This window comes from Panicum virgatum, chromosome 5K, assembly GCF_016808335.1.
Source record: "Panicum virgatum strain AP13 chromosome 5K, P.virgatum_v5, whole genome shotgun sequence".
NCBI classification, from domain to species: Eukaryota; Viridiplantae; Streptophyta; class Magnoliopsida; order Poales; family Poaceae; genus Panicum; species Panicum virgatum.
Window position 1 is genome coordinate 37,409,753 of NC_053140.1, and position 12,955 is coordinate 37,422,707.

Consider the following 12,955-nt stretch of genomic DNA (forward strand, 5'->3'; position numbering starts at 1 on the left):
TGCCTGTCGCCTATATAAACAAGTGACTTCTTATTGTGACACCTCTGGCCAAACAAACGTCTTGGGAGAGAGGCCCCCAGAATGGCCGCAAGGGGTTTCACTTTGAAGAGAGTTTCTCGCTGGTTCCCTCGTTCCTCCGCTTCAGGTGGTTTGCAGGAAGAAGACGAGGACAGCGGCGAGAGGAGCGGCTTGCTGAGGAGCCACCTGAATCGTCAGATCGTGCCGGTCACTGATCCCGGTGACACAAACAAGGCGCTAGCCGTGCCTGTGGAGCCAAAGGTGTCCGATCACTGGAATCTCTAGTTTTCGGGTGTTGCCTATTTCATTTCGATTCTCCTCTCACATGATTGATTATTAACTAACCCTGCTCGTTCGTTGAGCTGCCCAGACCGTGGCGCTGAAGGTGTCCATTCACTGCCATGGCTGCGCGAGGAAAGTCGAGAAGCAGGTCTCCAAGCTGCAAGGTAGGTGACGAGCACGGCAGGCCCCACGTACACAGCTCATCTTCTTCGTCTAGCTTGTAGTAGTACTACACGGTCGGTTGCAAGCAAGCAAGGATTCTGAATTCGTCTCTGGTGCGCAGGAGTTGTGTCCTTCAAGGTGGAGCTGGAGAGCAAGAAGGTGACCGTCGTGGGAGACGTTAGCCCCACGGATGTCCTGGAGAGCATATACAAGGTGATGAAGCATGCAGAGCTTCTGGTGGGTTAATTACTAGAAAGCAGCTACTGATCCGTCCGGTTCTTGTGAATAAATGGGCGATTCGTACTGTCAGAGTCGGATAAATGTTGTTCCGTAGCAGGAAAATACTGTGAACGATCCTCTCATTTCAGAAAGAGAAGGGGAAAATCTTTGATCTCAGCAGGGTCGTCTGTTACTGGTGGCTGCTCCGGTAGAACTCTAGCTACTGGAATTGGAGTTCTTTTCCTTTTCGCTGTCTTTTGGTTAGAATGTCTGAAAAGCCGAGAGCGAAGAAAAATCCAGAGCAGGATCATCACTGCGGTTGGAGAATCTGCTGTCATTAACACGAGGAACACACAAGATCAGCCTGAGAACATCAGTCTTTAATTTGTTTTGTTTCAACGGTCGCATGGCTTGTCCCTGTGAAAGTGGCCCATATCGGAATGGTTAAAATCCACCCCTCTGCGCTGTTCCCACCGCATTTCACGCGACAAAGGGGACGCGTGTCGCGTCCCCGCGAGCTCTGTCTTTTTTGCAAAAACCCCCTCATGTTTTCTGTAAATTTCAACTATATTCATCTCGTCCGATCCCTACAGTTACGACGTTCATATATTTTCCATTAAGGCTCTCAAGTTGATGTTTATTTCAACACAAGGAAGAAAAATTCGATCAGCTACCATATTTACAAAAACACCCCCACTAGACAATTTTACAGTAAGCCCCTCCCGCAGCCCCCGAACCCTAATCCCATCTCCCTCCTGCCCGTCTCCCCGCGCCACCCTCTCCCTCCCTCTCCTGCTCCCCGACGCCGCCCTCTCCCTCCCCACTGCCGCCTCTCCTCCCCTTCTTCCTCTCCGCCCGCCTTCGCCGGTGCTCCTGCTCGCCGCCGCAGCCGTCCGCGCGCTCCCGTGGGATCCGGATCAGATCTGGATTCGGCGCGATGCAGAGCTCGGAGGGCGGCGCGCACAGAGGCGGCCTGTGGCGTAGGCGGACGCGGGCTGGAGGTGGCCAGCCAGCCGGCGCGGAGGTTGCTGGGAGCACCCATGCGCATGGAGGCAGGCGGAGGGGGCCATCCCGGAGGCGGCGGCCGTGGAGGTGGCCGGGAGCCTTTGGCACCCGCGGAGGCGAGCGGGAAGCGGCGGCGGTCTTCGAGCTCATCGCGGTCGGACTTTCCCTCTCTTCCGCCTCCTCGATCCCCATCATCATCCCTGCAGTTGCAGAGCCCCGCGCCGAGGTCAAAGATCTTGGCGAGATCCACGACGTCCTGGCGGTCCGCGAGCCGCGCGGCCCCTCGCTGCAGTCACCGCCGCGCTCCGCGTCCGCCTCTGCAGCCACAACGACCATGAGCCCCTCCGCGCGGTGCTCGCGCTGAAGCGCCGCCCGTGCATCGAAGCTGTTGGCAGCCGCGTCGAGGAGCCGCTCGCTCGCTCAACCCCGCCCTCGCCCTCGCCTGCGCCGACGAGCCTACGCGACTTGGCGGGGTCTACTCAACTCCAATGTGAGCTTCAACCAGGTCAACCCGCTCAGGTGACACCCCAGCTCTGACCTTCTAAGATTCGAGCTCTCCCTGTCAACTCTCTTACAATCTATATGCCTGCTCCATTCTTCACGAAGCCGATGATTGTTGCGGACGGATCTCATTAATTGGTAACCGGGAGCATATATATAGGCAGGCAGACGTTGGGAAATCCTGGTCTGTTTTAGTTGTTTGTTGTGGAATCCTCTCTTTTCTTCATCACTCACATGGTTGCTTATGATTCCTATCTCATTGCTGTCTTGACATGGATAAATGTAGTCCTCTTCAATGCCCTTGTTATATCTGTAGCAATATTTTGTTACATTGAAGGTATGATTCACTGTTGTAGGTATACCTATATATGATCAAAGAAAACAAATATTGGACATCTCCGTGTTTTATGTAGCACCTTGGTTGTTTTCCTTTGCACGGCAGTTTGGTAATTTGTTGTCCGAATTCACAATCAGGCCTCAAGTGGAAAATTTTAGGAGGACGAAGCACGCTGATACTTTCAGCAGCTGATAAATGTAGTAGATTATTGTCATAGCAGCTGATAAATGCAGTAGATTATTGTCATAATAGATGGTTCGCAAGCAATGTCTCGGTGGTGATAAATATGCGAAGGAACCGTTCTACAAGATGTTGCTTTCTGCACATGGATAGTTTAATGGGAATAGCTTGGAAACCATTTTCTATGTAAACACATTTCTGATATTTTAACTTAGGAGGTATATTGCACTGACTGGCTTTTTTCATGCTCCATTTTGTTTGCATTTGCATCTGGTTAAATATATTAATGCCATTTTGATTAAAATAGAAATGAGTTGTGATGTTTTCTGTTCAAGTAATTGTTCATATATATGTTTGTTCTGACTACATAGAACAGAAGGCATACAATTAGGTAGCCATTGATTGTCCTAACAAGCACACACGTGCATTATATCTTGCAAAATATATTTGAGATGCTTGCCTGACTTTTAATTTGTTCATTGTTGCCTCATCTGTTCATGTGTTCTGGTATCTATTTTGTCATTTAACCTAGGACAGTCTCCATTTGGAATGTAACAGCATATTTTGTCATTTTTCTTTTTGTTGCGGTGCAGACTTGCAGAAAGCTATTGAGGTGAAAACTATGCTTTGGCAGCTGGTCAGCGTGATGAAATCGCCAAATTTGAGGTGCATTAGTTCTGTCATTATTATGTTTTCAGACCAAAATGATTATAATGTTCAATACCTTAACTTGAATTTAAATGTCATAATAAGGAATAGTATTACCATCTCCTTTATGGTTCATCAAATTCTGTTGAGCTGCGGTTTTGGTGATCTCTTTCAAATTCGTTTCTTGGCTACTTTCATATTTACTTCCTTTTCATCATTGCAGGGACGGATCATCAAGCAAGCTTTTGGGAAGCTGAAACTAGAGCACGTTGTGATTGGGAACGGACAGTAGTTTGAACAAGAAAGAGTAAAAGCTTAATGTTCTAGAGGTAATACTACTGGTGTTTTTAGTTTTCTTCAGATTCGCGGCACCAAACTTGAATAGCATCAAAGTGAATACAATTGGGAAATCATTGTCACTGGTGATATGCCTTTTCCATCTTAATGCAGGAAGGGGAGCTGCTGGTGCTGCTTTGGGATGAGCAGGCTGAGAAAGACAGGATGTTCCTGACCGACATCAGCGGCCATCTGTTGAAGCTAATGGATCTACTAGAAGATCCTCATGAAATCCTCTTGTAATATGCAGGGCATATCTTCTCTACCCTGCCAAGATGAGAAAATTCTTATTATCAGCATCAATAGTTTGAGCAAGGTAATCAACCCACCAAGTTCCTTACATTTCTCATGTCTGCAACCAGTTTAAAGCTGCACTACAAGCCTCAATTCGGCATCTGCATATTCATGGATAGAATTGGGAGTCAAGTAGTATTTAGCTGCATGTGTACAACTCATTATCTTACATTGACCCGTGTTCTGAGTTGGGGTGAGGCGTACAGCTACCTTATCTTTCGCATATCGCATATTGCTAATCTATGTATTTGCAGCTTGTGAATTGATTGTCACAGGAAACCCTCATGGGAAATGTGTCAACATTTCTTCCCGCACTTTCGGATGCTTTTAAAAACCAGAGCTCGTATGTCCACAAGGTTGTTAATCCACTCCCACTTTGTTCTACAGATGTCGTCTTTAATAAGGCACTATCTTTTTTGAGCACATGTTCTTATTGTACTTCATTTCCTCAAATTTACCTGTAGCAAAAGGTCGTAGAAGCAATTAAGGGGTCAATTATTTAGGCCATAAAGTAGCATAATATGTAGAAGTTGGACTTAGCTTGAGCTTATAAATTTGTTAGCTGGAGTTTGTTCGTTCATTGAAAGTCCATGGTAAGAAAGACCCTAACTGAACTATGCTGATGAAATATCTGTCTTATGCTGAATCGGTCTGCAATTAACATGGGAAAAGCCAATGAGCATGGTGCACGCCTCGAGTTTCAATGCCACTGCAGCGTGGTCCGACCGATGCTGGTGCTTGGGCAGGCACAACAGCCCAGCTCGGACACAGCATGGACCGCTGCGGCCTGGAGCGGGGCAGGCAAGGCAACGGGTGCACATCACGGTGGGTTGGACCCGGCTGGTGGCAAGAGGGCGGCGCGGCAACATGCTCCTAGTCAAGTTCGAGCTCCAGCCAACACGCCAGATCTATGATGAGAATAGGATAGTGTACACACATTGTTTAAATGTTAGCATACTAATGATATATTTATTACCATACGATGTGATTTTGGGTTGAATTTATTATATATCAGGCACATCATTTGTCACATTTCATTACCGTTTACTTAAGTTTAATTGCACATTTTATTACTTTTGATTTACTTATATTTGATTGTTTAAATGGTAGGACGCGCATCGCGCGCCTAATGTTCTAGTAAGATAAATAGAATAAAAGGTCCATGGGCCAAATGAAAATGAAATGTGTTTCTGAAAAAAAGATTTATGATGTACAGCTACCAGCAGCAAGCCGGCCAAGCAGTATGATCCACCAAGATCCGTATTAATTGGTCAGTTACCCAGATTCGACGGCCTCGCTAGAGAGCGACTGGTACCAGCCGTTTGCTCCTGCACTTATAGTGCTACTCTTATTGCGACAGCGACCGTTCGATGTGGCATCCAACGGTCGAGATGGAATGCCACTGCGATCCGGCAGCGCCCGCTCCACAATTTTGCTTCCGCTCAATTATTTCATTACACGAAATCTTACGACTTCGTTATGGTCAGAACTCAGATCATCAGAACTAGCAGTAAAAGTTTTTTTTTTTGAAAAGTCTAGCAGTAAAAGTTAACTGCCCTGCTCACAGTCACAGCGCAGGCCCAACTGTGTTTGACCATTCGCCGCCGACGTGGCGTCCCCCTCAACCGCCTCGCACTCTTGCAACGCTTCACGCCTCTCTCCCTCTCCTCCCCGGCTCCCCGTGTCGACTCCTCCAGCCCGCCCTCTCCTCGGCTCCTCCTCCGACCCCCATCGCGACCCCGATGGCGCGCCGCCTCATCGCCGCCCTCCTCGCGGCGTCGCTCCTTCTGCCTCTCGCCCGCCCGGACTCCTCCCCCTCCCTCCCCGCCACCGCCACCGCCACCGCGTACGACGAGCTCCGCCTCCGGGGCTTCCCGCGGGGCCTGCTCCCGGCCAACGTGCGGGGGTACACGCTCGACGCCGGGTCCGGGGAATTCGCCGTCGACCTCCGCTCCAGCTGCCGCATCGTGCTGCCCGCGGGGAGCTACCTCGCCGCCTTCAACGACCGCCTCACGGGGCGCCTCGGGGACCGCAGCATCTCGGGCCTCAGCGGCAACCGCGTCAGGGCCTTCCTCCGCTGGTGGTCCATCACGGGGATCCGAGCCGACGGGGACCAGCTCGTCTTCGAGGTCGGCTCCGTCTCCGCCAAGTTCCCCGCGCGGGACTTCAACGCCAGCCTCGAGTGCCCCGCCAAGGCCGACTCCTGATGCAGCACCTAGGTAGGTGACTACTGCTTGCTCTAGACTACTTCGTGTTTTGCAGCCTCGGTACGTGTTAGTGCTTACTGCAGATATCCTTTGATCATTTGCAGGTACCGTCAAATGATCAAAGGATATCTGCAGTATTGTTATGTTATCAGTTTAGCAGGATCCAGTTGTTTCATTTTTTATTACCTTTTCTTTGAGGGGCTAATTTTTAGTAAACATGCTAACGAGATGAACCCTGTTTGAAGAACACGATGCTAAGCAGTCTGAGATACACTTCTGTTTTTTTTTAATGATGGCTATTCGAATTGTAGTGGCGACTGGTGAGAACTGTTCCAGCGATTAATTTTCTGTAATGTTTAATAGTACCTGCGGGCTGCGGCAGCGAATCATACTTAGATGATAATTTTGGAAAATCATTCATCATCAGTCCATGAATTTTTGGAAGCTGCAAAGCAATAAATTACTGCTAACCCAGTAAGAAATAGAATATCTAGCAAATACAAGTACTACTTATGTACCTAGTGGCTAGTGCAAGCTCATGTGTGAACAGTAAATCTTGCGATGGTACTATAGAAGAGCTTGTGCTGCAGTAGCCCAAAAGCACAAATATAGGCACCAGTACTTCATTCCCTGGAATCAAACATTATTCTACACTTGATTGTCTTAGACAGCATCATTTCCTTGACTGACTGTTTCATGCTACAATGCTTCACTGGTATAAGAAGAAATGGAAATACACTGAAATGTAGATATATTGTGAGGTCTGCAGGAAGCTGACTTGCTTTGAAACACTGCCAGTGGCGGTGCTAGAAAGTCTGTGGTGTCAAATGTAGGGCCAATCGTGTACAACTACAACATATACTTTGCTACAATTTCAGTAAGAATCAGCCTGCCTTTTTTTAAAAAAAGGGGAAAAACATGGAATCATCTGACGTTATATCTTTTTCAAGGATTCTGGATGCCAAGCTTTGTGATATTCTTATGACTGGTCATTGCTACGAACTCTGAGACAGAGGAACACGTGTGCTGACATTGCTGCACTTGAGTGTGGAATGCAACTGCATAGTAGGTTGATTAAGGCTGGTTATGGTGTGGGCTGCTTTGTGGGGAATGCACTCCTAGCTATGTACTTCAAATGTGGGAACATGGAGGAAGCTCACAATGCATTTGAGGAGATGGAGGAGAGGGATGTTGTTTCATGGAATACTATGATTGCAGGCTATGCACGCCATGGTTTTGGCAAGGAAGCACTTGAGGTTTTTGATACAATGAGGAAGACTTCTACCAAGCCAGATGATATTACTTTGGTAAGAACATCCTTTCTGGAGGCGTAAAGCTGTCTTTTAAGTTTGTTGCATGGACAAGCTACACTAGATGCAATTAATTTCGCTTGTGGGATCAATATCTACTTCATGATATTTTAGTATTTTTCTATATATCTTTCTTTGTAGTAAAAAGTCATGTACTATGATATCTGCATGTGTGATGTGTCTTCTTTTTGTGGACAACATAAACTGAAGAAGCCTACAGGAAGTTGGCCTGGTGTAGTAAAATGTAAAATCAAGAATAGTTGTTCTCTTGCGATCTAATGTTTTTGGTTAATCTGACTTTCAGGTTGGAGTACTTGCAGCATGTAGTCACTCTGGTTTGATCGAGAAAGGCGTTTCATACTTCTATTCAATGCATCACGATTTTGGTGTGACAGCGAAACCTGAACATTACACCTGTATGATAGACCTTCTTGGACGGGCTGGAAGATTGGATGAAGCAGTTAGTCTTATGAAGGACATGCCTTTTGAGCCTGACTCTACCATGTGGGGTGCGTTACTTGGTGCTAGTAGGATCCACCGCAACTCTGAACTAGGCAGAAGTGCTGCTGAGAAAATATTTGAGTTGGAACCTGAAAATGCTGGCATGTATGTCTTGCTTTCAAATATATATGCATCCTCTGGCAAATGGCGTGATGTGGACAAGATGAGAGCTATGATGTATGAGCGTGGTGTGAAGAAGGTTCCAGGATTTAGTTGGATTGAAGTGCAGAACAAAGTCCACACTTTCTCAGTGGGTGATTGTGTACATCCTGAGAAAGAAGACATATATGCTTTCTTGGAAGACCTGGACATGAGGATGAAAAAGGCAGGCTATATATCTGCTACAGATATGGTTTTGCATGATGTGGAGGAGGAAGAGAAGGAACACATGCTCAAGTATCATAGTGAGAAGCTTGCTGTTGCTTATGGTATTCTTAAAATTCCTCCTGGGAGGCCCATCAGGGTGATAAAAAACCTGAGAGTATGCGAAGACTGTCATACTGCTTTCAAGTATATATCTGCTATTGAGGGCCAGCTGATCATATTGCGGGATTCTAACCGTTTTCACCATTTTAGAGATGGTTCATGTTCATGTGGTGATTACTGGTAATGATGAGTAGATATACGTGCAAAGAAATTCTAAAGGAAATATAGTGTACTATGTACTATGGTCTTGTGGATGTCGAAATCATGATCATGCAATGCAGACTACAGACAAACATACTGGGCATCCTGATGTCTGGATCTGGCCATGTTAGCCACTAGGCTTTTTGTTTTAGTTCTGGTCCGAAAAGATTATCCTGGTGATTTGCTATGTTAATTAGGGATTTCAGTTTATTTGTGAGTACTGAGATCCGTACCTCCAGATGGGAAACATAAAAGGTTTCTACAGAGAGAACAAATCTACGGAGTGCATGTTCTGGTCTCACATGAACTGTACCTGGACAGTTATGCTAGCATTTGTCTGTTGGAGAAACCTTGGGAAAAAAAAAGAAGCATCCCTTGTAATTTGTCAATAAGTAGAGGTCAGAGGGAGAACCATCAGGTTAGGTGTGAAGTACTGAAAAACAACAACCATCTTGTTATTAATTTTCTACAGATGAAGAATAAAAAAGAGTTGAAACTACTTGCTTTCCTGTTATCAGGTGCATTGGAGTATTCAAAGGATGGTGCTATTTAGTGCAACATTATCCATTGACTTGAATATAACTGGTGTCGGCAAACCAAGCCAGAGAATGCAACTGCAAGAATATATTGTCATGCCATTTCTGTCAGAATAACATTGATGTTAAAACGTAAAGGTTCTTCTATCAGCTCAGGTACGCTTATCATGCATCTGATCTAGTTGTTACCAGCAAGGAGCAGGCTACTCTGTGGATTCATGGAGCTGAAGATTTTTTGTTCATTCTACTGGATGGATCTTCAGAGCCTGCACATCTTTCTGTGATGTAAGTTGTATTTCTCTGCAGTCCTTCATAATTGATAGCTACTACATAACACACAGTTTCAAGGATTACATGACAACTTGATGATGAAAGCCTTACTACATAACACATAGTTTCAGGGATCTGAGCTCGGCGAGACGGCGATGGAACCTTCCTTGTCGCTTCTCGCGGCCTCCATCTCTGCTTGGTCACTCCTGCTCCCTTCTGTCATCGCCTCAACAGTCCTCCGGTCCCGGAGTCAATCGCCACCTGACACTCTGACACACGAGCTCCAGTTCCTCCATCTCTCCGAGGTTAGATCCCCCTCTCCCTCCCCCTCTTGCGATGCCTAAGTTTTTTTTAACAATTCATTCATGTTCCGGTGACTTGCTCCAGGGCATCGGATTTCTTGAACGGAGAATGCAACTTCTGTGGCAAGCCATCCGTGGCAAGCGAGAGAAGTTTCGTTGATATGAAACTCACCTGTCATAGTTATCCAATTCTTAGTCTTGGTAACGTGCCCTGAAACTGTGCACGAGGATTGACCTAAGTGTCTTCTGTGGCTTCGGAAGAGTAACTATTCAAAAGAATATACTCTCTGGCAGTAAGGAAAAGGAGAGTAAATCATCGCTCTGTTCGGCTAGTTTGTCAACTAACCAACCCAGCAGTGTTTTTCTCTCACACTAAATCAGCACCAACCACTAGGCAACCAGCAGTACTTTTCTCTCATAATAAATCAGCACCAGCCACAGTCGGCCGAACAGAGTGCATATCTCTATAGAGCACACATTATTTTTCTACTTCTGATGCTGGCGGTGGCACTTTCAGGACAATGGCACACTAATGCTGATGAGCTAGAGGCGAGAGTCCTGGGCGGTTGTAAGGTTATTTGCACTCGTCGTACTCTAAATCTATCCTCTAAAAAGAATATTTTATTCTAGTCATTTAGATTCTCTTCTCTATTCCTTTTTCTCAAGTACTTGTCATATTCTATATCTCATCCTCTATATCTTTGTCATCTACATTTTCTACTTAAATCTACTCTATCCACCCTCTCTACTATGACCGACCAATGGGATCATCCAACTTTATCTACTCCCCCTCTCCCACCGTCTCCATCTCCACCTCCCCCCCCTCTCCCGGCGACGGCCACAGTGGGGAGGGTGGCGCGGCGCGGCGCGGCACCCGTCTTCCTTCCTCGTGGGTGGCGGGCTTCACATGCTGTGGAGCGGCGCGGCGGGATGGGGCAGTGGCCGCTGCGGAGGGGCAGAGCGGCGCAGCGGCTGCGGCGAACGCAACGGGAGCAGGGCGAAGCAGCGGCCGTGGCGGGGCAGAGCGGCGGCCGCAGCGGGGTAGGCCGCGGGGCCGTGCCAGACGCCACGTTGCTGATAGAGGAGCTCCTCTACCTCTGTTAGGAATAGAGGAACGGAATGCTTCCGCTTGGATAGCATAGAGCTTCCAATACACCGGTGCAGCAAAATTTTACGCTATAGCGTTCTTGCAGGAAGCCTTGCAGTGTGCCGGTGCGAATAGTCTAAGCAGGTACCGCCAGTTGTAGGGCTTCAGGAGATGCAGAGGATGGTGGAGCAGAACGAGAGATGGGCAGTATGTGAGAGAGTATGACACAGCGAGGTGGGGCTGCGGGGGTAGTAAGGGGTAGTGAAGGAGGTACTGTTGCTTTGCATAAATACGGATAATGAGAGGTAGTTTGGTCTTTTTGTAATTTGCAGGTTGGTTTAGTCCAATTAGATGGATTTTAAGGGTTAACGGACTAAATTTTAGTTAGGGTGGAACTCTAAACTTTACATTTTAATCCATCTGTTTGGATCACATAATGAACTAAACTTTAGGTCTAAAGTTTAAAGTTTAGTTAATGGATCCCAGATGGGCGCTAAATTTGTTCATCCGTGTTGCCGTGTTTTGTGGTTTGCGGGTGCATCTAGGGGTGGTAAAGGGCCCAACATTTTGAACTAGAAAATCTAAGGATCGGGCCCTAAAAGGGCCGGACTCTAAACATATGTATTTTTGAACTAAAAATTTTAAGGGCTTTATTGGGCTGTGAAGAGGCCATTAGGGCCATGGCCCATTACCACCCCTAGGTGCATCACTTTCGCGAAATAATTTAGTTCTTTTTTAGTAATGAGCATTGGTAGGCTCATTTTGTGTTCTGAATCTCTGACGGACCAGTGAATGTGTTTTGTTCGCGAAAAAGTTTGGGTTTTGGTACTGTAGTATATTTCGTTATTACTTGCCAAATAATGTCTAATCATGGACTAATTAGATTTAAAAGATTCATCTTGTGTTATTCAGTTAGACTGTGTAATTAGTTATTTTTTTCAACTGCATTTAATGTTTCATGTATGTGTCAAAAATTTTGATATGATGGATACTGTAGAAAATTTTTTAGAAACTAAAAAGGGCCGACACACCGATCACTTTCGTGTTGTGCTATCAAATCATACACCTCCGAATCTCCGATGGAGTCTGATGGGCCATGCGCTTAAATGAAGACTAGTTAGTGAAAAATTTTGATTTAAAAGTGACATCGATTGTTTGATCAGATGTCGGAAGAATTTTTTAGACACCAATTAAAAAAATTAATTTCAGAACTCGCTTGAAAACCATGAGACGAATCTTTTAAGGTCTTTGACCGCATCATTAGCACATGTGGGTTACTGTAGTACTTATGGCTAATCACACACTAATTAGGCTCAAAAGATTCGTCTCATCGTGTACATCCAAACTGTACAATTAGTTTTGTTATTTAACTATATTTAATGCTTCATGCATGTGTTCAAAGGATAGACAAAAAAATTTGGCCAAAAAATTTTAGGAACTAAACGGCCCTGGAGTCTGATGGGCCATGCGCTTAAATGAAGACACGCGTATGCGAATGTTCAGGTCATCTGGTCATGCAGCAACACTTTCCGGACCGTGGCCCTGCTGCACCCACGATTCCCCACTCCGTCTCAACCGTCGTCCGTAGCCTACAACCGAGACGGGCACAACAAAGTGGCCGGATCTTCCCTCAACAAAAAAAAGTGGCCGGATCCGCCAGCGTCGTCGTCCCGTCGCTGCCGCGCGCGGCTCCCTGGGTCACGCTCACGCGCCCTTGCTGCTGGCTGCCACCGGTGCGGGTCCGCCGGCTGCTCGGCTGAGCGCCGCGGCAGCGGACGGCCGCTGAATCGAGCGTGTGGGCAGCAGGCTTGTCGCGCCGACGCGACCAATCGTGCGCGTTGCCCGTCGGCACGGATCACCTGCGAAAGAGGCCTTGGGTGGCGAGCGCGATCGGCGCCGTGGCGCGGCCCGCGCAACTCCTGCGTGGACGCGCGGGCTCCGCGGAGTTCTCTCGCCACCGGTGTGTACGCCGGCCGCCGGAGGAGGTGGTCGATCGTGTGCCGAGCGTGCGCTTGCCCGGTCGGGGTCAGCGTCGATAGTAAGGTCTTGTTTAGTTGTCTTTAAAATTTTATAAGATTTTTTATCACACCGAATGTTTCAACGCATGCATGAAGTATTAAATGTAGCTAAACA

The 12,955-nt window shown here is 47.0% G+C and overlaps 2 protein-coding genes and 1 long non-coding RNA gene across 11 annotated transcripts; all 3 read left to right on the forward strand.

Moving 5' to 3' along the window:
* The first annotated feature begins 81 nt into the window (after window positions 1-81).
* Window positions 82-893, forward strand: LOC120709902 (heavy metal-associated isoprenylated plant protein 5-like). Its single transcript, XM_039995530.1, has 4 exons — window positions 82-279; window positions 389-464; window positions 584-699; window positions 831-893. Exons 1-4 carry the CDS (start codon window positions 82-84, stop codon window positions 891-893), a joined length of 453 nt encoding a protein of 150 aa, XP_039851464.1.
* A 2,398-nt stretch (window positions 894-3,291) lies between these two features.
* On the forward strand, window positions 3,292-4,851 carry LOC120710658. The gene is made up of 4 exons (XR_005689973.1): window positions 3,292-3,370; window positions 3,576-3,681; window positions 3,803-4,338; window positions 4,655-4,851. It is a non-coding gene; the product is annotated as an uncharacterized LOC120710658 (long non-coding RNA).
* Window positions 4,852-5,618: 767 nt separating this feature from the next.
* Window positions 5,619-10,410, forward strand: LOC120707265. Of its 9 annotated transcripts, XR_005688898.1 has the most exons (8): window positions 5,624-6,201; window positions 6,959-7,066; window positions 7,140-7,496; window positions 7,804-9,045; window positions 9,146-9,319; window positions 9,427-9,448; window positions 9,559-9,738; window positions 9,821-10,410. XR_005688898.1 is itself a non-coding variant. In XM_039992133.1 (2 exons), the coding sequence occupies exon 1, from the start codon at window positions 5,725-5,727 to the stop codon at window positions 6,187-6,189; it is 465 nt and encodes a 154-aa protein (XP_039848067.1). In that variant the 5' UTR covers window positions 5,624-5,724; the 3' UTR covers window positions 6,190-6,201; window positions 7,140-7,489. The 9 variants fall into 9 exon arrangements, 1 of the variants encoding a protein (XP_039848067.1); XR_005688894.1 differs by lacking the exon at window positions 5,624-6,201 and having other exon boundaries at window positions 6,953-7,066; window positions 7,804-9,319; XR_005688897.1 differs by lacking the exon at window positions 5,624-6,201 and having other exon boundaries at window positions 6,953-7,066; window positions 7,804-9,319; window positions 9,565-9,738.
* Window positions 10,411-12,955: the final 2,545 nt, after the last annotated feature.